A 25,663-nucleotide genomic window follows, 5' to 3' on the forward strand; every position below is an offset into this window, starting at 1 on the left:
CTTTTCTCAGCACAGGAAGCACAAGTATTTTTCTGCTGGCTCGATATTTTATAAAAAATGCCTAAAGTGTTATTAACTAAGTAAAAATCTGATTCAAAGACCTCAAAGACCCAAATTATCATAAATTCTAAAACCTGGAAAATCTGGAGTTAAACCTGATTGCCTATATTATTTCCTTTTTAAACCTTAATTTCTTTTCTTTTTGACTTTGAAAAGAAAACCAAAGGGGGGGGGAAAGAAATCTTTTCTCCAGCTTCTATGAGCATTTTTAAAAACAGAATTACAATACCCTTTTTAATAAGATGATCAATATATATTACAGGTCAGATTAAATCAAAGAAATATATCAAAGGCCATCCATTTAGAATTCAAAAAAAAAAAAGGAAGAACAATGATACCTTATTGGGGGGAAAACACTGGAAAAATGATCATCCATGCAAGAGAATTAATGGATATCCACAAGGGCTTTGCTAATAACATGGGTTAATTACCGCTGCAACACACAAGGCTCAGTAAATAAAGCAGCAGTGCCATAAACACATTAAGATGAGAAACCATCACCATAAGAACCAGCCAACACCATCACCCTTGCCTCTACTCAGGAAAGGGAAAGCTGTTTTTCACCCCTTTCTGTCAAAAGGAGGATTTCTAAACTTAACCACCAAATGTTTATAAGGTAATCCATAAATCTACTGACACAAAGGGCTGGTGAAACATGGGGTGCCCATCATTTACGCACCACTCCTCTCCCACATTTATTCCATTAACTCAGGAACACTTATTTTTGCTTACTCGAAGGAGAAAATCACATGTTACGTAATACACACTGTCTGGCAATCTTGACTATCTATAGTTTGGGATATGTACAATGGCTATGAAATTTTCAGAAAATTAGAATTAATCTGTTCACTTTAGTGCAGGGATAGGCAAGGTTACAAGATTCTGCCGCTCAAGAACACTCACCCCTCAAGTGCATTAGTTGTCACTTCCAGCAATTTACAAAGAAATCATCTGAAAACCCCACCTACACCACCTACCTTTAAGGCTGCAGGTGTTTTCAACAGATTTACAGAGAAGAAACAGGAGGAAAAGTAATATGAGCTCTAAGTCTGGAGTTTAGGTGTTCTTTCTTAGAAAAATAAACTTAAAGTGTCTGTTCATAGTTTTTCAAATAATATCACATCTAGAGTGATTTAGGCAAGCTCCTTTTTCTAAAAAAAAAAAAAAAAAAAAAAATGTATCCGCTCGGAGTTAGGCTTGCTGCTGTTGTGGTTACTGTACAAATCTCTTCTTCCTGCCTATTTTCATCTCATACATTTTGACATTACAGTATTACTTTTGGATAGTTGTGTTTCAATTTACATTTTGCTGTTAATAAGGAGACAGGAGGCCGAGGGAAACAACAACAACAAGAACAAACCGAGACACAGAAAGAGTGGACCGTACAAAATAAAACTTGCATAGCTCCAAAGAGGAATTTTAAAACACAAATCTGTTTCATTTGCAGTGTTGGGATTTCAATGATCAGGCTGAATTTACTAAACTGTTCCCCTCCTCGCCTTGCCTGTTTTGGAGTGTTTCAATTGCCTTTCCTTCTTCCAACAGCTGTGACAACTGTTAAAACAGTCAGTAAAATTAAGTCCGCTCTATAATCCTGTAGTCAATGTTACATTTTAATCAGAGGTTGAAAGGGATTCATGTGATGAGCACAGTCATTTAGAATGATTAGACGGACACATATGTCAAAATGAGCAGATATATTATTTTCATCTATTTATGCTATCAGTTATTACTGCTATTAAATGTGAAGCAAGCTCTCAAGTATTATGTCCTTTAATGTGCTGGCACATTTCCTAAAATAAAAAAAAACACATAGTTATAGGTTAACATTTTAGGCTCTCCTAATGGTGGTCAATAAATTGTATGCATCTTTTTAACAGCCTCCAAAACAGAAATTGGCTGATATTTTCCTCCGAAACTGCATAACTCTGGTTTCATTTCTATGTATACACACACGTGATAGGGTTTAACCCAGTACAATTACTATGAATATTAATAGCATGTATAAATTCTGTGGTTTATTAATTGAGACAGAGAGGCAGATGCGTTGCTTAGCATTAGATCTTTCTGTCTGTCCAGTGAACCACGTAACCATCAGAACTGCATCCAGACAATAAATCTGTATTTTTTTAAAGATGACTTTTAATTGAGCCAAAAAGAAAGCTAGTTTGAATCTTGCGCCAAAGCCAAAAGGACATGTGCCCTGATTTCATTTAAATGCATCTGCTTTAAGAGGCTTATCTAAACTAATTATTCAAATTAGCTATAAGAAGTTAAATTCAAGAAAACTACTTTAAAAAGAAGCCTCTGGGGGATTTTTAAAGTTTGTTTTGTTTATTTATTTACCGAAGAAAGTTAAGAATCTGGGTAAGCCTGGATAAAGCCTTCTCCCTGACAGGAAGACATTTACACCCTCCAGTTCTACGACCCCCGGTGCACTAACCTTCAAGCCCCACTTGAGTGGGCAGTCCTACCTTTGTTTATTTCTCATTTTTATTTTCACACAATTTAAGGTTGTTTCTGGCCGTGAGTCTGTCGAACCGGATGCAACCTTGCCAGCTTTCGGTCCCTTCTACGCCCATCTCTTGGAGAATAGCCCTTGCGCGAGTGTGTATGTGAGTGTGAGAGAGCGTGTGTGTGGGGGCACGTGCAAGCGTGCGGAGACAGATCCACACACACTCGCACCCCTACACACACGAGCAGCCACTGACAGTGCGAGTCACTTTTCATCTCTTACTTAATTACAAAGCAATGCAATACGCAGTCACAAAGGACAGCTAGTGGACATCTACCTATAATGCACTACCTCCTCGGCGAGAGTTTCAGATTTTCTTCACAATCTGTAGAGAGATGTGTGCCAAGAGCACTCTTTGCAGAATTATAACAGTTGGTATTACTGTAATGTGGAAGCAGAGCGGTATAACCGACTCCACAGAGAGATGATCCAGGGACAGGTCTCAGGGTAGACGAATATGTTATCTTAGCAGTGGGCTGAAATTAAGTTTATGACTTACTCATCTACACAAGAATGCCTAATTGACTTATCTTACCCCATCCACTTCTTCCCCACCTTTCATGTTCCAAAGATATAGATACTGATATATACACACATAGACGCACAAATCCATGTGCATAAAGATATATATACACATAGTCGCACAAATCCATGTGCATAAAGATATTCATGAATCCGAATTAAACTGCACCTAAGAACAAAAGTACTTTTCCCTATTTTCTGGACGTGATCCATGACACAAATCCACAATCTCAATGTTGTCTGTTCAAGGGGAAATTTTAAAAGTCACCTCGGTTTCTTCTTTAGTTTTTTTTTTTTTTTCCTCCCCTTAAATATTTATAATGTGTGAAAATCTCATGTTACTTAATGGACTGATTTGTCAGTTAAGTGCTGACTTAACGCTAACCATGCAAATAACATTATTCTAGCCCTGAATGGCACAGGGCTAGTTTTTAAATTGTTCTCTGAAGGAGAATTAGTAAATGTGCAATTTTGCCTCTAACTCTGCGCGGTAAGAAATGACAGGGAGCTGAAAATATCTGTCAAACTGCAAATACATAAGAGGCACTCAATAGTATAAATCATTTTGAATATTGTATTTTAAAACATCTTTCCTTGGGAAAATGGGTCCTAGTAAAAGATGCATTTTAACAGTTCACTAAGCATTTGTGCCAAGTGCCTATTCTTAGCACCTGAATAAGAAGTGACTGTCACACAGCTGTTTTACTGACAGTCACTGAGCTTTGCCTCAAAGGTAACATTGTAGTCAGAGAACAATTCTCGACTTACTGAATTAGGAGATCACCCTCAACACAAAAGGCACAAGACAGACACAAACAAGCCCTCGTGCACACATCGTACCCAGGGCATTACCTGAATCCGTGTGCAGAGATACACTGTGCCCACCCCCGCACACGCACCCCCACGGCGAGTTTTAAAAAGGAAAGAAAAAGGTACCTACTCTTCCTCGTAGTGCAGGGAAAAAGATTCAGGCAGGCAAAGTTCTACCGAATCCATGTGCGACCGGCAACCATTATTCGTGCTCCCCAGCTATAAATCAAAGTTTCCTTGACAGAGCACAGTGCAATTAACACAAATGTTCTCCTCGTGACAAGCCTATAGGCACAGCCAGTTGGGACCAAAGCTCTCACACTCTCCTAATCAAGGACTTAAAGCCCCGATTGGAGCTTATTAATATGAAGTAGGGCTTTACATATGCAGTCCCACCGGCCCAGCCGCGCAGCCGATTGGGGGGCGTCTGCCCAATCAGGAGGGAGGCGACGGGAGGCTGCGGGCGGCAGCGCGGCCGGGCAGGTAGGCAGGGCGCGGGGAGCCGCGGGGACCGGGCTCCGCCAGCGGCCGGGCGCAGGGCGCGGGGACCCGCAGCGGCGATCGAGACGCTCCCGGGAGGCGCCGTGCGTTCGCTTCTCGGTCTGTCTTTCTCCCTCGTTCTGGGAAGCGGCCCAAGAAACCCAACTAACTTAACTCTCTAGGCACTGGAGGGATTTGTCTCGGGCGTCCAACCCGAGCCCCATTTTGCCTGGAGAAGAAGAACGCACGCACACACTCTCGGTGCCTTTGGGAGAGGATTCTGCGGAAGGTAGAGAATGCAGAAGTTTGTCCTGCCCGGGTCGGTGTTTCACACCCCCGGGGGCGGCCGCTTCGGCAGCGGCCCACTTCCCTCCCCCGCGTTTATTCGTAATCGCGTCTTTTCCTGGTTCCCTGCTCCATACTGGGCATTGGAAAAAAAATCAAAGACAGTCTTCTAAATTGTTGGGGCGTGGGAGCCCCAGGGAGGGTCCTCCCGGAGGTGGGATGCAGTTTTGCACAACTACAGAAGAGGAAACAGGGCTTCCGTCCAAACTGAGAGGATGCCGATGCAAATTATGTGTGTAAACATTTCTTTACGTGCGGTCTCTCTACATACAGATACACAAGGCATAGCTTTTTCAAAGCAAAGGTAAACAACTCTAGGACAAATTGGCTTCTCCAGTTACAGGGGTGGGGGTCTGAGGGCTGTAGGGGAAATAGTACATCAAATCCATCTCAGTGCATTTTGACAAAATACTGACTGCGTCTCCTCTCCACCCCCCCCCCCCTTGCCTGGAGAGCATTACTACACCGTGCACTAAGTGTTCTTAATCACATACTTATTTCAATACAAGCTTCCAAACTGGAAGGCAAATACAAATGTATATGATTTGATCCAAAACATCAGTTTCCAAATGAAATGCAGTGTACATATTTGTTTCTATACATAACACACCCTGAATGCTTTAAAAAAAAAAAAAAATCAACGCAGAAACATTTTGTAAATCATCACACAGTCTGGCCATTAGAAGGAATAGTTTCAAAGAGATAACAATTTAGGCAAACTAAGAATTCTCAATCAAAAACAATTTTTTTTTTAAGGATGTAAGAAGAGAAGGTTATTTTCCCTTCAAATAATGTAGAATGTGTTCTTAGTTTTCATATAACAAAGAGTTTTCTTAGGTCCTACTTGGAACTACAGGCTCTTTTATACTAGCAAATATATTGGAATAGATGCTAGCTATTGATGGCAAACTACTCCCTTATGGACAGTAGAAGACCCACAAATTTGATGTAATTCAGCTCTACTGGTACCAACCTTTTGCATCTAAAGTGTTCCACGATATAAATAGTATAATCTTTGAGATCAAAATAAATTAGTTCAGATATTCAGTGTGTGTTGAAGTCACTAAATCAGAACTCAACTCTCTCTCAACCCTTTCAGATTTTCTAGGTCTTTAAAAAAACAAAAACACTAAAATAGAGCAGCCACATTAAAATTCAGAATGTAAAAATGACAGACCTGATTTGTCCCCCCACAGAAGAAAGCAATTTTCCTGCCATGTATTTGACCATATCTAAGATATGGGTCCGATTCCTTTTATTTGTGGTCTAAATTCTTACAAGTTTTTAGATGATAACTCACATAGCAAAAACTGTGCCTGAGAATAGTGTATAAAAGCAGGTAGTAAAAGCTTAATTACCAGTAGCATTATGCTGTCTATATTGTTAAATGTGAACTCTGCAATTAAGATGTAAATTTGGTTGTGAGCAGTGAATTAAAAGAGCTTTGAGATGTAGAAGAAAATCCAAGCATTCTACAGACACCACCTCCCAAAAAAAAGGATTGTCTATTCAACCTAAAGTGAGACATGTAATCATTTTATAATTAAAAAAAATAAATAAAGAGGTATTTGGAATAGAAACATGATTTTTCCAAAATAGAATTGAAGAAATATGGAAGCTAATACAGCATCAGAATGAAAGAAAACATCTTTGGTTCAAAGATTATGATCTACATTTCTGAACACTAAAATTCCCAGGGTAATTAATAGATCCAGTTGTATACATTTTTAAACAATGTCCCCAAAACAGAGTTCCTTTTTAATTTTTTTCTAAAGACACTTAAAAAAATAATAATTTTATGTACTCGACCCACCTTAAAGCACTCAGTACATTCAAATTTTGCACCTGTGCAGAATCCTGCACTGTATTCAGTTTCTTTGCATTATCATGCTGTGACAGAACCTGTTTATTACTCCTTTGAAATGGCCTTTTAAAGACAAGATTTGTAGTCAATTATTTACCGATGGACCTTAAATCACCACACTTCATAGGAGTCATCGTTTACTTCCCAGAATTTTCTTATTTCCTTTTGGGTACTGATTTGCCCCATTAGGAACCACTGGATCTCACTGGTATATATTTTAGACATGTTTAGACTCTTCCGTGTGTCAGTCTCTTCTGTGTTCACAGAGACACAAGTACAAACAGACAGCGCATCGTCCCCACTGATCTCTCACTAACCATATTTCATCAGTGCAAGGTACAGTGTCCACTGAGCTAGCTGCTTTCTGAACGACCAGAAATATACCAGTGTATCTACATACACGGATCGGTCTGTTCCCTTTGGGATCAGAGTGTCACCTTTGCAAGTCAAGGACCTAAGATTACACGGACTGTCTTGAATCCAGTTTAACCAATTTGAAATTTAAAATAACATCTACTGCACTAAACCTGCAAGACAGCTTCCAGAATATTTCATAAACACGCAGCTTAGTCATCTCCAGAATCTTCCCTAGCCACAGTTTTCTCACCTTGAAGGAGGAAACAGTGGATAATCACGGGAAATACACACATCATGAGCAATACTGAGCATACATCTTTTAGAATCTCAACAACAAAGGATACTGGGGAAAAAATGAAACAAACAAATTAAACAGCCTCGACTAAACACATATTGCTAATCAGTCAATACACTTCACAATCTTACCACAAGGAGTCTACCCAAAGCAGGAAAAAAAAAAAAAATGGGACTAAATGAAAGAACCTCTTAGGGCTATTTCACATGGAATATTAATCAATTAGTTAATATCTATCTATTATGCACCAGGCTGTGGGCCCATGCATAGTTTCAATCTCTTTTTCCTTAAACAATGCAGTCACAAATACCCACACAACTTCATCCTCAGGCCCTAACTCCTGCACAGACACCAGCAGAAAATATACTTCATTTCCATTTGAAAGAACAGAATGGCAACAAGCAAAACTCAAGTGCAAACAACACGTAGCTTCCTGTTTACTGTACTGGAAATTTTACTGTATTTTAGTCAGAATCCTTTCCTAAAACATTCGAACAGTGAATTCTTATGCTGCTAAGAGATGATGAGAAATGTTTCATCTTGCCATTATTGCATATTAACAGCTACTTTTAGTTCCCATCTTCCTTTTGTGAAAATTAACAGGACTAATCTGTCTTAAAATGCTTCTAGTTGTCACCCTATTTTTGAAGCAAATTTTATTTTATATTGCACATCTGTCATTTGTTAAATATTTAAAACTCAACAAGGCATAACAAATTGAGATTTTCCGATTGTTTTCTAACCTACCTTTGTGGATCTTTCCCTCAAGACCAGAAACCCTTAAAAAAGCTCTTGAACTCTTTGAACCATCTTCCCTGCTGTCTTTGATAGCTTGTGTATAGTATAATGTGCCATAATGCAAAAAGCAAGTCAAGACTATTATAAACTATTATCTTTAACTCTAAAAGAAAAGCCACAGACGAACATCCCTGCAAAAAAGAATCCTGCTGGGCAAACAGGAGGCTTAGACACCAGGATCCCTTCTGCATCCTCTGATGACCTGGGTGGCCCCGAGCAGGTCACCTCATGTACCTACCCCTCTTTTCCTCATCTGTGCATTGGGATTGCTTTTATGCTTTAAACCTGCTTAAGAACACACCTTTCCCAGTGGGAACGTGACGACTACTTTCAGACTCAGTATGACTACTTTCCTCTCTATCACCACCAAATTTCCATCAATTCATCATACCTCATCTTCTGCTGCCTTTCATTTCTAGGGCACAGGCTTTGATATTTAAATTATTGTCTCGATTGGCAAGAAGCAATCATTTCGACTGAAAGTGATCACTTCCACAGAAGCACTAATAAAAACCTCGCCTTTTGACAAACCTCTTGTCCTATAAATCCATCCCATTCCCAAATTACCAAGTCCATGTAAAAAGCCCATTCTCTGGGGAGCAATTACCTCACCTCTATAACACACCAAAACCTCTTTTCTCAGGGTTTGTGAAAGTGGGGGTGGGGAGAGTGGGAATCAAAGGAAGACAGAGAAAGTAACAGAGACAATTCGGTTTCTGTTTAATTAATTTAGGATTATTTCACTTTCATTTCATCAAGCTAATAAGATACATGGTAAAATATCAGGCAAGATTAAGTTATAAACTATAGTAGCTCCAATGGGAAAAGCAACTTTAGTTACACTGTATTTCCAACATATCTACCCTGGTGAATTACTAGATGCATTTTCTAGTATCCTATGAGCTTCCTATAACCTGTGTGGCATATATTTACAGAGCAATAGTTAACATTTTGAGATTATACGTTAATAAGTGAGTTGCAGTTATATTCTTTCCTGAATGTTAAGCACCATGAGCTAAATGCAGAAAACATTCAAGGTCAATGTCCCGTTTTAGACCTTTTCAGGCAGCTGTAATATTATGATAATCAAGCTTAAAATATTCCTATAGAAAGAGTAAATTAGCCTTTTCACTTGAAAGATGATTATGATAAACAATAAACCTAAGAGAGGACAAAATCCCTATTTTTAAAAGCCATAAATTGTTGACTCAATCATGTGTGTGATAGTGTTGTCCAAAATAAAGGGGAGCTTAACTCTGAGAGGAAGGGGAGGGGTAGGGGAGAGTAGTGGAGACAGGGAGGGGGAAGTGGAACAAATATGACAGATTTTAGAATAAGCAATACTTGCTTTGATACTAGCAAAATGATCAAATTATCCATCTTAAACACCCCATTCAACATCTATTCAAAGTTAAAAATGCATCGGGCCAAGAAACATCAAAACACACAAAGTATGTTTTTTCCTAAGTTAGAGGACTCTTGGACTCTATTTGAAAGTTCTCTTTTCCTATTGTTCCCTTTAACCCTTTCATCCAAATTTTCAAAGGACCACTGGGCAGGGTGAGGGGTGGGGGATTTTAAGTGAGCCCTGCAGCATCTGGTGTCCATATAAACAGGCTTAGAGCCTATTACTTTTTTTTTTTTTTTAATGTTAGAACTGTCTGACACACTCCTCTAAGCTTCTTTCTTATAAATGAGCACATTTGATAAAAATCTGCTTTCCCCAAGCAAGGCAAATTAATGAGGGGTGCTTGTCTGTCATGCCTGGCCGAAGTCAGGAGATGGTGGAAGGTGTCCGTCCCTGGGAAGGTCTCACAGGCAGCTCTGCAGTCAACCTTGGGCTCCTGTTCCAATTACAATGGATGAGGCTTTGGCCTAGGGTCACACCACAGATCTAACTCTCAGTTTCCTTTGCTATTAAGTGGGAATAACCATAAGAACAATCTTGTAAAACTGTTATGGGGACACACTCCATTTACAGTAATTTAGCACCGGGTCTGGTCCTAGTTGGGGGTGGTGGGGACAGACCACCTGACCCAGTGGGCCAAGACCTTCTGACTTGTGCCAGCTGTCCTAGCTTAATAATTTACAGTTTTCCCTCCTTACACTCTCCAGAGTACCTCAGTTTGGATAAGAAACTTTACTGCCACTGTTCACACAGTGAGCCTCCCATAAATGTTAGCCATGCTGTTTTTAAATCTTACTAAATGAAAGAAAAAAATTTAAAGAAATGGCATTATCCGTTCATTTGGCCATCATCTTTGGCAAGGAGTTCAAGGTACTTCATGCAGAAAAGGAAACGAAGTGTTAAAGTATTCCCCATCCTGCCCCCCGTGAACACAGTGGTCCTGTTTGCCCTAAGAGGATACGGGCTGCTCGCTAGAATACTGCCCCACACGTATAGGCTCAGGATAATGAGAAGGGACGAAAGATGTCCCCCATGCAGCCAACCACTGTGTTCATGCAGGAGTGTGAAGAAGACAGCTTTGGAAATGTTTGATGATTCCGCTGACTCTCCAGACCATTCCATTGTCCTCTGTTTACCAAGAAGAAGGGGACAGAGACATTGCTCCTGGTCCTTTTCTCTTCCTTTAAGGCTTTCTTCCACAACCCTCTCCCCCAGCAGTTCAGTCAATAATGCAGTTGATTTTATTACTATCCCGAGCACAAGCTCATTCACCCAGGAGCGACTTTGATCAGATATCTCAAGAACTCAACTTCTTCACAAGGCTTTGCTCTTGTTACACTGAACGGCCACTAATCCAGGGCAGAACACAAAGTCTGGGCAACGGGGAATTATGGACAAGGAAGGGCCACGGCATGGTGAGTCCAACCTGGCCACCTTATAGGTGAGGAAACTGAGGCCCAGAGTGGTTAAGAGTCTTAACCCAAGTTTCACACTCAGGTAGTAGAAAAGCTCATATTAGAAAAGATTACCCGTCTCCTCTCCCCAGTGCTTACTTAGTAACAAGCTACTCATGTTCATCTCCTAGTTGTTGATAATATACCAGTGCATGGTACTCCAGCAGAGACACGAATGCTCTGGGGGCAAAGGTCCCAAGGAAGAGACAAGGGACATCAGATCCCAAGAGATAAATACCCAAGAGTATATACCAAACTGTCCGTTACTTTCTCCAAAAGCCTAGAAAGATAAAAAGAGTCACATATTTAAAATGAAGTAGAGATGAACTGACAGACAGGAATTTGCTCTCTCTTCTCCCCAGGGAATTAGATGTACTCTTTTTTTTTTCTTTTTTTAAGATTTTATTTATTTATGTGAGAGAGAGAGAATGACAGAATGGCAGAGAAGACGATCAGAGGGAGAAGCAGACTCCCTGCTGAGCAGGGAGCCGGATATGGGGCTGTGGGACTCCATTCTGGGACTCCAGGATCATGACCTGAGCTGAAGGCAGTCACTTAACCAACGGAGCCACCCAAGCACCCGAGGTGTCCTTTCATAAACACAGTTTGACGATCATTTCATTTCGGGATCTGGGCTTTATGACGTGGCCCCTCCCGTCCCCACCTTAACCTCTCCCTCACCGTCATCTGTGAAACTGAGGGGTTCCCCAGAGCCAGCAAGGGCCCTCGGTAAGTAGTCCTGTCAATGTTACAGAAAAATACAGGAAGATGTCTTGAATGAATGAAGTGACGACCGATGTTAATATTCGGTGTCTTGCTGCCATATGTAAAGATTATAATTTGGTTCAATTATTAGAGCACTATAGGGAATTTTAAGAAATACAATTTTATATAAATATATAAAATATATTTATATGTGTGTGTGTGTGTGTGTGTGTGTATCTATATATATTTATATCTTTCTATATATAAAAGAAGTCAGTGGAAAGGAAGGAGCTAATAGAAAAAGACAAAAAAGAAGAAAAAAATGAGAGGACAAGGTCCACCATTTTCAACTGCTCGAGCCCTTCTAGACCAGTTAGTTTTCTGAGAGATCGCTTTCTTCCTCCTCTTCCTACTTACGTTTTCCAAATATTCATAGTGACTAAGTGTGAGATAATGAAAAATAATACTTATTATTAAAACAATGCTGCCATGTCAGTACCTAGATCTATACCCCTCACCTGGGTAACATGAAAACGTTTTCCCATTTAACCTGACAGCTTTTGAAAATCACCATATCCCAGACATGTCCTGAAAATAAATACTTTTCTTATAAAAGCATTCAAAGATGGCACTTGTATACAACACAAAAATTTCTCTATTAAGGATTCGGGGTTTCCTTGCTTAAATGTTGACAAAGCTCCCATGAAGAATGGCCACAGAGTTCCATTTCTTCGTGCCATTATGGAACGGCACTGAATACTGAAACACTTTCAGAAAGGAGGTGGATTTCTCTTCTTATGGGAGAGGAAGAAGGGACTTAATTAATCAGCAGAAAAAGACAAAGGTCTTGCCTTTAGGCCACTCTCTTCCTCTCTTAATGCCTGTAATTCTTTAACCAAGTCCTGCATATTTTGTTGGTGGTTTCATTCCAAGACCAAGACACTGATGAGAACATATCACATCAGGGAGAGACCAAAAAAAAAAAAAAAATTAAAAAAAAAAAAAATATATATATATATATATAGCAACAAAGAATTCCTTCCTCATTTTCCTGGTAGATTAAAATAACAGGAATGGGGAAAAAAAGAAAATAAAAAATAAAGTAACAATTATGGTGATGCAATAGGGGACCTGGGGACAATAGTCACTCTGAAACCCTGAGGTCTTAGCTCACCTGTGGTTTGTCACTAAACACACAGCTATTTGTGTCAGCAGCTTTATCCAATCAAACTTTGTGTTACAGAAAATCAAATAACATAATTAAAGATCTCACTTTTTTTTTAATAGTTCAGTTACCACTTGAATTAGAACATTAAATAAATCAAAGCCAATTTTCATCAGTGAGAAAAGAAAAGAAACAGATTAATTCACCCTTGGATGAACTGAAACTCTACACAAAGAAGTAAAATTTAACAAAGGAAGAAGATTTTTCGAACTTTATATTTTTAAAGTATAACCAGCTAGAGAAGTCAAGCTGTTTAGGAAAATTTTTAACTATAATTAATAACTAGAATATCCAGTATTTTTTTGTTATAATTTAACATTAACACTGTAGTTTCACACATGCATCTTTTGTTCCTCAAAACAACACTGTGGAGCAGTTAGAAACTACATTATTATTATCCCCATTGTACTGATGACAAAACTGAGGTCCAATAGTTTATTTGCTTGTCCAAAGACATTTCCATTGTTAGGTTGCAAAGTCAGGACCTAAATTTCTTCTTCTTATTTTTTTTTTTTAATTCCACTTGTCTTGCCCTCCTAATCTTAAGCAGTTTCCCAAAAGTCTTGTGACATCCTCTTAAAAAAGACACACAGGAATACAGAAAGCACTCACCAGTACACAGTTTTTCTCCCCAAAATAGTTTTGTTTTAGGAAAGTGAAATAAAGCTGCTCTGACCAATTGTACACCATATCCCTTCCTTTCTTACTGAAAAAACACATTTTATAAGCACCATCTGTACCAGGCCCTGTGAAATTTCTTAGGATAAACATACACCTTAGTAATGAGAATGTAAAATACAAAAAAGGGAACCTGCGGTCTCAGTGTCTCCTCTCCATCACTGATTTCACAGAAAGGTTTGGTATATCCCTCTGTTCATTACTTTCTCTTCCCCAAGTTTCAAAGGAATGTAACTATAGTTTAGAATATCTAAGCCAAAGAACAAAGACACCTAAGGAGGAACAAAACAGTAGCACCAGCATTTTTAAAAATTAAATTAAAATTTAAAATCAACCTATTTGTCTGGAAATTTTCCAAGATTTCATCATTAATAAAAAGGAACTATAGCCACTCATATAATGTAACAGGTCTATAAACATTGATGTTCTCTTCAGGATTATTCTATTTCATCTCTCCAGTCTTTCCAGAAGTCTATAGAAGCAACATGCACGGCATACTGCCAGGTGTCTTAGTCCTGGCTCTATGACAGCTAGGAAGATCTTGAAGGAAACACGGCCACATTTTGTTTTCTCTATTAGCAAAGATGATTAAATGAGACAGTATGAGTTTTAATGGGTTCTTTCTGTGGTCAGAGTCTCCCAGTTTGGCCCCACCATTGGTTTCATTCCCACCGATCGAGCAGTTAGTCCTATTCAATTATTCAATCCCAATCAATACTTTGAGATGTACAGTATGTAAATGTAAACATTTTGTTTACTTCTACCTGACTTAATTCATGAGCTCTTACTGAGTGAGAAAGTTAACATACTTATAAATAAACCAGGTGGTATTGCAAAGAAACTATTCCCTTCTTCGTAATTTTGGCTGTCACTTAGCTACAATGCTTAGCAACACCATTTACAGAGTACACAGAACACCCTTCCGATCCTCGGAGGCCAGCGAAAATGTCTCCTCTTTCCAGGGGTCCCCAGACTGAATCAGTGGCTCCCTCCTGTGTCCCATAATGCTTTGCACTATCGACATCCTCTAACTGGCTTGTATCAAGGTACGTTGGGCTGTGCTCTCTGTGTGTGTGTTCTCCATTTAGAAAACTTCTTGATAGTTTTTAATAATATATGCAGTACTTAGCACTGTAATCTGGACATTTTAGACTCAATAAATATTTGCCCAAGAAATGGCTGATTTTGGCCAAAATCATCACATTCATGCTGCTTGGGTTTTTTGTAATTGAGTTTCCGCCAGTCAGTATTTTAATGGCTCCAATATATTTAGTCTTTCAGAATCAACTACTCACTAAATGAAACTATATTTAAACTCATGAGGAAAGAAGTATTACTATTTTTTTAATTCCTCTCCCTCCCTTGCCCTGTAGATAAAGAGAAAATGGTGACTGTGTTTCTCAGTATTTGCTTCACTCTTTTTTTTTTTTTTTTTTAAGATTTTATTTATTTATTTACTTGAGAGGGAGAAAGAGTGTATGAGCCGTGAAGGACCAGCGGGAGAAGGAGAGAGAGATTTTTTTTTTTTTTAAGATTTTATTTGTTTATTTGACAGACAGACAGATCACAAGTAGGCAGAGAGGCAGGCAGAGAGAGAGGGGGAAGCAAGCTCCCTGCTGAGTGAAGAGCCTGATGTGGGGCTCGATCCCAGGATCCCGGGATCATGACCTGAGCTGAAGGCAGAGGCTTTAACCCACTCAGCCACCCCAGCGCCCCAGGAGAGAGAATCTTAAGCAGACTCCCTGCTGAGTGTAGAGCCTGATACAGGGCTCCATCTAAGGACCCTGAGATCATGACCTGAGCAGAAATCAAGAGATGGACGCCTAACTGGCTGAGCCACCCAGGAGCCCCAGTATTTGTTTTATCCTTAAAAAGGGGTTGCACAGTCATGACAAAACCCTGCCCTGTTCCCAACCCACCACAGAAGAGAGGCTATAGAACAAATACTTCCTAGTTTTGAATCATATTTAAAATCATATTTATAAATAAACCTACATCCTCATGTAGCCCTGCCTGGTCTCAGGTAACTGAATGATTTACTTAAGAGCTTGATTTTCTGGGTCACTATACTAATCTCTTCTTGAGAAGGAGTGGCAGAAGGAAAATTCCAAAGTGGCAGCTTCTAGCATTTAATGAGTAGCCTTTCTAGACTCTATCATTCATCCAAATCTGCTGATTCTAAAGAGTTAAACAGTAGTTTAACACAAATATTTATCCCCTCAAATTAATATGCGGCTGCTTTATAGGGTAAGAGTTTAAAAAAAAAAAAAAAAAAAAAAAAAAAACTCAAGTTCCCCAATCTTGCCCAGAGAAGTGACATGTGGTGGAAAGAAGGCTTAAGAAACAATGATTCTGTGGCGCCTGGGTGGCTCAGTGGGTTAAGCCTCTGCTTTCAGCTCAGGTCATGATCTCAGGGTCCTGGGATCGAGCCCAACATCGGGCTCTCTGCTCAGCAGAGAACCTGCTTCCCCATCTCTCTCTGCCTGCCTCTCTGCCTACTTGTGATCTCTCTTGCTGTCAAATAAAAAAATAAAATCTTAAAAAAAGAAAAGAAAAGAAAAGAAACAGTGATTCTTCTTAGTCATCTGTAACCTTGGCCATAACATTTCATCTCATGGTGCTTCAATGAAGAATGTGATTGGGCTAGTGTAGTAGTAGAAGTGTGGGTCCCAGACTAGCAGAATGTACATCAACTGGAAACCTGGTTAGCATTGCAAATTCTCAGGCCCCACAGGCTGGAAGTTAGAGGTTGGAACCAGCAATCTCTTTTATTAGCCCCTGGAAGAGATTCTGATATTTGCCAAAGTGTGAGAAACACTGGGCTAGAGGATCACTAATTTTTTTTTTTTTTGCCTTAAAATTCTTTAGCAGCAGTCTTAGGAACACAGAGCTTCTATTATAACAGATTGTTCAGAATTCACTTTGTTATTCACTTACTGCCGACCAGGTTTTTCAAAGTTCATGTGTCAACGCATTGAGTGTTATGAATCAATCCTACAACAACAAAAGCCAAAATAAGGAATAATAAACAAACAAACAAACAAATAAATGACTGCCTCTGACTGCTACGGCTAATTCAAAGACAGGAATATGGTTCTTGAACATTTAGAAAATCCTAAATTCAGTGTTTTTTTGTTTTTTTTTTTTCCTTCTTGTGTTCACTGGTTTCACTCAGCTCTTCCTGATTCAAGATCTGAAGTCCTGAGGGACAGATATGGTTACTGGACAAGCTATAGACACTGTTTGTTCCTTGGATCAAGTCTGGCTTCTACCAGGCTTTCGCTGGTGGGCTCCTGGGCTGGTGGGTTGACCTCCTCTTTTTTTTTAACATGGTGGTGATTCTCACCACAGGTTGTTAAGAGGATTAAATGAAATGGTCTACAGAGCAGTGGTTTCAACCTTTGAAAAAGTGTGATCCTCAGGCTGCACCTGAGCCAACGAATTTATAATCTCCAGCATCAGGAGTTTTTTATATCTCTCCAGGCGCATTCAATACGCTGCCGAAGTTGAGACAGGAGAACCAGCGGTAAACTGCTCAGCACAGGACCTGGCAGCATTATGTCATCATGACTGAACCACATGAAGGAAGTAAAAGAAAAAGCATGAATGTGGATACTGGACCACCTAGTTGCAATCCTGGCTTTCTGGCTTGCTGGCTTAGTGATCTTGGGCAAGTACCTGAAGGTTTTGTCTCCGTGCTCCCATCCATTAAGAATAGCAACCAAACTGCTATAACACCATAGATTAAGCATACTGGAATTAGAGTTTAAAAAAAAAAAAAAAAAAAAAAAAAGAATAACAATCAACAAGAAGGAAGAGAGGAGAAAAAAAATACTTGTCCCACTTACTTCATCAGGTATTAACATAAACAAATGAGATCATGTAAACCCAAGCTCCCTCTGAATTATGTAACTATAAGGAAAGATTACTCTTATATATAGTGTATAAAACTATTCTAACCTGCAGAAGTGTCGGTGGCCCACGTTACGAGTCCAGTCACTAAATGCAAGTGACTTCTAGACCTACTCTAGTCCTGCGGATGAAGCATCAGGTTTTGGTTCCCGAGGCCATGCTAACGTCCTGGTCTTCCAGCCCAACAGTAATCACAGAATGAGATCATCCAGCTGCGGGCTGGAATTACAGGGAGAATTTGTGAAATGACAGAAGCCTCAGTCTTGCCCAAACTCACTTGGGTCGGAATCTCTGAGGGCAGTATCCCAGCCGTGGTGTTTGGGGGGAAAAGTCCACTGGTGATTTCAAATTCTGCAACCCACGTTGAGAAAGAGAGGGGGAAAAAAGGTGAAGCTGAGCATTATCTCTAGGGGCTCAAGTCCACCTGAAAAGCATTCTGGGCCTCAGCTCTCATGTGACGTCATGCCGAGGAGCCAGATTTTCATGGATCCAACGTTCTTTAAAATTTAACTAAAATTAAGTCTACGACATTCAAGCACTTCGGAGAAAAAAGGGACCTACACAGTGTTAATCACTAAGATGTTAAGCATCATTTAAAAGTATATTCTAGGGGCACCTAGGTGGCTCAGTGGGTTAAAGCCTCTGCCTTCGGCTCTGGTCATGATCTCAGGGTCCGGGGATCGAGCCCTGCATCGGGCTTTCTGCTCAGGAGGGAGCCTGCTTCCCCCTCTCTCTCTCTCTGCCTCTCTGGCTACTTGTGATCTCTCTCTGTCAAATAAATAAATAAAATCTTTAATTAAAAAAAAAAGTATATTCTAACACTGTGCTTCAGAATAAAAACAGATGTGATATGCTTAAATGGACTATTATTATGGTATCATAAACAATGAGATTTAGTTGCTTTTCATTTTCTTCTCTATATTCTTATTCATTGTTTGCAAGGTTTTACAATGAATGGATTAGGACTCTAACAGATAATCACAAATGGAACTGAGACTCTAACAGATAATCACAAATGGAACTGAGAACTGGGGTGGGGGGCAGTGCTAAATGGGTAAAGCAGATGTCAGATCCAAGAGAGGAGGGAAATCTGCTCATTTATAAGTAAAACCTTCTAGAACTTTCAAATTGCTGGCAGACTCCTGAAGATGCGTGCCTGTGTTTCACTTTTCTCTCCTTTTCCCTGTTCTTTCTGCTTAGCAAAATCCTACTTATCCTTAATACTTAGTTCACCCTGGGGGGTCAGGGAGGCCTCTTGTAGGACAGAGACCCCAGCATCTTCTATCAGCTCCACTAACCAAATGCTATTGACGTTTTCCTCCTCGTCGTCTGATTCTCCGAGGACTATAAGCTTCTTGAGAATAAAACTGTGTCCTGTTCATCTTTATAAATAATCCCAGCTCTTAGGACAAGTGCACAAAAGGTGATCTCCAAAGACTCATTAAACTGAACTAAAAAGCTGCCTGGCTGTGGGAAATAGAAAGGAATTCCTAAAGAGGCAAGAATAAGATGTCATGCAATTATAGCTTTATTTTTTTAATAACACTTAGCAAGGAAGATTCCTATACATAAACTGTCTTCCATGTTCTTACCTACCAGCTACTTGAGGTTTAGCAACAGAGCTGCCAAGGACCCTTGCCCAGTGGATTTCCTGGTAGGTGCTTTGAAATGCTAATGTCTGATTCTCTATGGGCTGACTTGGAGAGTCTACATTGCTGCTTCTCAAAGTCAAGCATCAAGATTACCTGGAAACTGTTCATTGTAAATTCTCAGGCCCCACCCGGAACCGCTCCCTCCACCCCCACCCCCTAGGGGTCCAGAGATCTGTTTCATCAAATCTTCCAGGTGATTTCAACACATGCTCATATTTGAGACCCACTGGTCCAAACCAAAGGATTTAGAAGAAAAACGAAAACACAGTCACCGCGTTCACCCTCTTTTCAAAGTTGATTTCCCTACGAAGGCTCTTTTATATCCATGGAAACCCCAATTCCTGAGTAAGAGTCTCAGAACAGACCAAGACACAGCTAAACCTAAAATTCCCACCTCTGGCCCCTCCAGAGAATGAGGCTGAATGCAAATGGCAAACCTGTCTCTTTTCTGTAGTCTATCCAGGCGGATGCCTGCATTCTTCACTCCTTTCCCAACAGATTGTCTTGTAAATGTGGCCACTGCCACGTCTTCAGTCCTGAGTCTGACTCCTGACCTCGGGAATGTTCGCCCCTTCCCTGCTGAAGAACCACCCCTCGGATCACTGACTTGCTATTATTTTATGCTTAATAGGCCTGACCTGTGCAATATTTTTTATCAGGCTACAGTCCTATCTCTAAATTCTCTATTTTGAATGAATACCGATTTTGTGACATGAAGTCTGCTATATAATGAAATGCAAACAAGGAAAAGGCTAAATCAGTTTACAAAAAATCTATTTGTCAAACACTGTGGAGATGTTCCCAATTTCGTCTGGGTCGTTCATGCAGCTCTTGATAAGGGAGTTAAAATGTAGCCGCTCGCCGAATGAAAATAAAGGCATCGGCACCACAGATATATTTTCCTTTCAAAATCTTTGTTGTAACTTGTGGCTAATTAAATGCCCTTACACAGGAGACGTACACGCAAAGAAAAATCGGAGATTTTGCAAAATTCTTTACAAGGGAGCCAGGGTTAAGAGAGAAGAGCAGCCCTAGCTTCCACAGACCGTTTCTTATATTTCATTTACATTTCTATACAGTTTCATCAGCCTGACAAAAAAAATCACAAGGGGAGGCCTTTTTTGGTTCAATTTTGGATTTAGAGAGATTTCTAAGGCCTGCAAAGGAATGTACTTAACATCATAAAAAAGAAGGAGGAAAGGTAACCCTGTCTTTGATGTTGTGGAAAAAATAATGCTTCCCACACACCTTTCTCTAAAACCAACACAGTCACTAAAAAATTATCAAGAACTTAAAGGGTTCCAATGTTTATTTGTAACTATCGGCCTCACCCCGATAAATTGTTTGCAGGCAAAGGTGTTCTGTATCAAACGACATTTATTGGAATGGCTCTGAATTTACCATGTCCCATTTATCAACATGAGATTTTATATATATTGACATTCCTCAGTTTTTTCACCTTCTGAGTTAACTTTCCATTGGACAGATTTTAAAGTGTTAATTTTCAGTAGAAATTTTTTTAATCATATAAGAAACTGGTTCTCCCCCCGTCCCCCGCCCGGCAACTGGCACTGACTTATCACAGCCCCTCTCCTGTGCCTTTTCTCTTCTTTCACAATCTTGTCCCCAACAGGGGAAGACTGTCCAACATAACAAAACCTTATTGGGGAGCAAAACAGAACGTTGTGTAAAGAGACAGCCATTCTTAGAGAACCTGAAGTTCTCTCTGGGGTCAGCGTAATCTAGAACAACCTCTTTATACCTGTTCGCAATCCTGTGTGACCACACATGTGGATTTCCACAACCCTGTCCCAACATGCCTGTAACACACCCTCCCCCATCTCTCTGTCACCCTGAAACTCAGAAAGATCTTCTCCCTGGAGGCATAGCTTATCCTGTCTTCCCTCTCTATTCTCATTTCTGTTTGCACCTAATTTTATTTCCCGCGTTCAACTGTAAGCTCCTTGAAGGCAGGAACCCTGTCTTGCTCATCTGTGCATATCTGGAACACAGTTCAGGACCAGGCAGAAGATGTTCAACAGCTGTTTTCCAAATGAATGAACCCAAGTACCGTTGGGCGCATGCCTAGGGAGCGCTGAATTATCACTGTCGTGACGAAGAGTAGGTTTTCCAACTCTTCAGTCATCAAAAAAATACCACACTTGTGCATGTAAGTGATGAGAACAAATATGTAAGTTTTTCTAAGACCTGCTGGTTTTATCGTGAAATCATCTCTATATTCTCAACATTAAATTCCAAATGGCCGAACCTCCTAATGAGTGGTTTCACTGGTCTCTCCATTTCTCTGCTTCTTTTTCAACTCCTACGCTGTTCTCAAGCACTCTGTCCCATGTTTTCTGTTGCTATGGAACAAAATCACGATTCTTGTAACCCGAAATTCAAGTCTGTTCACAATCTGACATAATCCTCTTTCCTGGCATATTTCTCATAATTCTGCATCAAAAAGCCTAGGTATACCAACCTCCATTTCCCCTGAACATACCGAAAGCACTCCTACCTCTGGGATTTTTGCTCCAGCCACTCCCAATGACCCCGTTAACACTCTTAGTGGGACACAGTCAATTCTACCTGGGAGACAGGTAGGAAGGAGTCGGGTTTTCTGAGCTAAGCCTTGAAAGATGGTAGGAAAGATTCAGGGCAGGTGAAAGTCTTTTTTTTCTTCTTTCTTTCTTTCTTTTTTTTTTTATTAAGATGTTATTTGTTTATTTGAGAAACAGATAGTGACAGAGATAGCAGGAGAGAGCACAAGCAGGAAGGAATCAGGCTTCCACTAAGCAGGGAGCCCTATGTGGGCTTGACCCCAGGATCCCGGGATCAAGACCTGAGCCAAAGGCAGGTGCTTAACCGCCTGGACCACCCAGGTGCCCCAGTGGAAGTCTGTCTTTAATGACAGAAGAGAAGCCTAGAATCACCCTTTTTCAATGGACTGTAAGTTCCTTGAGGACAGGAGCTTCCTGATTCATTTTAACAGCCTCTGACAGAATGGCTTGTATTTGCCAGTTGACTGATAAATACTTATTCAATGAGCCTTTACGCATTCCTGCACTGACCCTCTCTAAACCTTTAATATGCGATCTTGCCTATCTTGCATATAGTAGGTACTCAATAAATACCAGTTAAAGGAATGACTGAGTTCTTAATCTTTCAGTAGTTTGAAAAGGGAAAAAAATGAGAAGAATGAATAAAATTTCAGTTACTAAGAAAAAAAAAACCTACAAAGAAAAATTAAGGGTTGGGAACACACAATATGCTTATTTTGTTGACATACCAAAAATAAACTTCATTTAAAAAGTAGTTAAAATGTTGTGTTCACATCGCCCTCTGGTGTTGGACTTGCCCAGACAACAAAAAAACCTCAAACTTCCAAGTTTTGGGAGATTTTTTACCTCAAGAAAAGAGAGAGTTCTGCCTTCCCTGATACATGCAAAATGTGCACTGAATGAGAAGGATAGTGTGTCTCTACTTCGCTTCAGTTATTAAAGATGGAATTCTTAACTCCCACAAGGTCTGCAGCCTCCAGTCTACCTGCTTCATGGCGCGAGTTCCTCCTCTGGTAAGTCACAGCCTTGCGGGAAGAGTCATTAGAAACCCAGGCACAGAGGCTGCTAGTTATACTACCGCTCACTGTAAAAGGTGTGCTTTCCAACTGCAGACACGAATTTGCCCCCGTGGCATACAGCACAAGTTTCTCTCTTTGCCAAATTTGCTAAGTATGAGAAAAGAAGTCGATCCCAGAAAAAGTTAGAATATGGATGGGGCGCCTGGGTGGCTCAGTGGGTTAATAAGCCTCTGCTCAGATCATGATCTCGGGGTCCTGGGATGGAGCCCCCCATCGGGCTCTCTGCTCAGCAGGGAGCCTGCTTCTCTCTCTCTCTCTCTCTGCCTCTCTGCCTACTTGTAATCTCTGTCCAAAAAAAAAAAAAAAAAAAAAAAAATCTTAAAAAAAAAAAAAAAGTTACAACACAGGCACAATCTAGACATTTGCTCTGAGTGGTAGGAATGTGGGCCAAGGTGGCAAAAACAATACACCATCCTCAAAGTGACCCCTGAGTATCATGGGATAAACAGCTCAGTCATAAAACCGTGTCTCTGGCTATGCCATACAATTTAGTAAATCCTGCATATTAAAAACACAAAGTTACTGGTCTTCAGGGTAATTTAATTTAGAGGGTTGGCTTAAAATTTTCCAAGAACAAAGAGGATATTTGAAGGAAGTCTTGGACCCAGAAACATAAACCAGAAGCAGATCTTGGCATGATTCCGTTCAAGAGTTTGCCCAGCAGGCTGTTCGCCACAAAGCGCTCTCCCATCGCCGGCATCGTCTCCATCCTCCCCCGTCGGGTTCACGGTCAGCGTCGCTACGGGTCACAAGCTGATCGTGTGCTAGGGCTGGGCTCAGCATTTCCTAGAGTGTAGCCCACCTCAACTTGACGATAATCTTCATAATATTCCAGTTTTCCTAATTAGGAAACTCCTAGGACACTTGACCGTGCTCTAGCCATTCTATTTCCAGCTGCCAGGTTTCAGACCTTCCTCTACTTGCGATTGCTCTGAACTTGGTGCCACATGGAGCGTGGGTCTGTTCCTTTATTCTGGATCCCTCTTTTCAACTAAGGTGCTGATAGAGAGGTATGAAAGGGTTAAGTGCTTTAAGAGAACAAAGCTGAAGGGATCAATCCAAGAAACTATGGGAGAGTAAGAAATGCATGATCTGCTAGTGCCTCTTTAACTTTGTGTCTAAACGAATGGTAAGAAAATAAGGAATACCACCAAACTTCAAGGCATCAGATCAATTTATTTACTTATACTATGCCTGGAAAGCATTTATCACATTGTTGTTAGCACTGTACTAGGTGCTAAGCAAAATATTTACACACAAGAGAGATGTAAGCCTACATCTCTTCCTTAGAGAGTAAACATCAACTGTACAATATTCAGAGAGTAACTCATTTGATGTTTCAATCAAACCCCTTACCTCATCAGTCTAGCCCTGCGTGCTTGCGTCGCACACGCAGACACAGCCACGCCCCCTAAACACACTCCCGAGAGCAAAGGCTCAACACCGCTAGGAATCCACGGACCGTCGCCAAAGAGTTTCAAAATACAGGCAACAATTAAAAAGTAAGTTTGAGAAATGCATACAACATAGGACTTATAGAGGTTATTTCTGCGTCTCACCATCTTTATTCCTGGCAATGCATGCTGTGTTACCTATGAGTAGTCTCTTTTTGGCTACAAATGTGTCCCATCTTCCATCTGTTCTTCTAGCAATATTGCTGGCTTCCTGCCACTGGAGCTTCATCAGCCTTCATGATGTCATTTGACTAGATTTTCTCTAGTACCCATTTGTTTTGCTCTCCAGGTGAGATCAGGCAAGTACATTTTTCTGTAGTTCCCTGAGCAGGTTTTAATTTTGGTTCCATATTAGCAAATGCCTCTGTTTCTGCTCTATTTCCCAAAGTTTGCAGCCTACTTTGCTAGGGTCAAAAAGAGAGTCTTAAGTTCCTCCAGAAATGGCCGGCTGGACCATGCAAGGACTCAGCACAGGACAGTCATTTGGAGCTAGGTCTCCCAAAGATACCACTCCCTGACTTTTCTCATCTGCTCTTGAATTTGGCTTTTCCTTCTTTCATTCATTTCATAAACACTGACCCAATACTTGCTCTGTTCCGGTCCCTGTGCTAGGGAAAGGAATCTTTACCCTCTTGCGGTGAAAGGCTGCAGTGACCCCCTTTGCCCATGCTCTAGGCCCCTGCATCGAGCCATGCAAGCTACTTAGGCTACTGGTGGGGAGGCAGCACCACCTTCCAGTCAGCGTCGCCCCTTACGAGGAATTTGTCCTTGACCGAGTTACTTAAGCTCGCTGTACTCCGCTTCCTCATCTTTGCAAGACAGACTCAACAGTGTGGCTACTATTTTTTAATCTGTTACGGTGATTTATAGTTATATGTCAGTCTTCCTTATAGGGCAGTTATTTGAGTACGAAACTCATTCTGCAAATTGTAAAGAAATATATAAGTATCAAGTGGTATTATTATTTGATAGAGGATTCAGTAAGTTTTACAGCAGAGTTTTCGTCAAAGAAAAACAGAAATCGTTTGTCAAGCACTTCCTATGTCCCCGGCACTACGCCGTGCACTTCACATACATGATTCTGTTCCGCCTCCAAGAGGTTCGGTGAGATCAAAATAACAATAGCCTTCTTTTACTGTGTAAAAAATCTAATTTAATGTTAATCATATATATATAAATAGATAGTATCATGATTCCATTTTGGGAAGAAATGAATAAAAGGAAATGAAACTCAGACATTAAGTGACCCAAGAAAACCCAGACACTACGTGACAGAACCAAGATGTGACCCCGGGACCCTCTGTCACTGGCAGCTGTGCTTTTTCTGCTACGACACATGCTTTGCATGGATGGGAGGAAGGTAAGGAAGGCCCCAGGGAGGCTGATTAAAAGAAAAAGAAGACCGAACCGATAAAGCATGGATACTTACAGGCAAAATCAGCTCATGGGCATTTCATGCATATCATGTTCTACATTCCACTTTGGTATC

The 25,663-nt window shown here is 40.5% G+C and overlaps 1 protein-coding gene across 15 annotated transcripts in view; it reads right to left on the reverse strand.

Moving 5' to 3' along the window:
• ESRRG (estrogen related receptor gamma) overlaps nt 1-25,663 on the reverse strand; it is a 621,316-nt gene that overhangs the window by 225,625 nt on the left and 370,028 nt on the right. Inside the window, exon 1 of one of the 15 annotated variants that reach the window (XM_082703834.1) lies at nt 4,038-4,263. The exons of the other annotated variants lie outside the window; for them this stretch is intronic. Coding sequence (XP_082559960.1) covers nt 4,038-4,093 — 56 coding nt within the window. The 5' untranslated portion in view covers nt 4,094-4,263. Of the gene's footprint in view, nt 1-4,037; nt 4,264-25,663 lie in introns of those variants that run through there. 15 annotated transcript variants of the gene reach the window in all.

Source organism: Mustela nivalis, assembly GCF_964662115.1.
Source record: "Mustela nivalis genome assembly, chromosome: 16".
NCBI lineage: Eukaryota > Metazoa > Chordata > Mammalia > Carnivora > Mustelidae > Mustela > Mustela nivalis.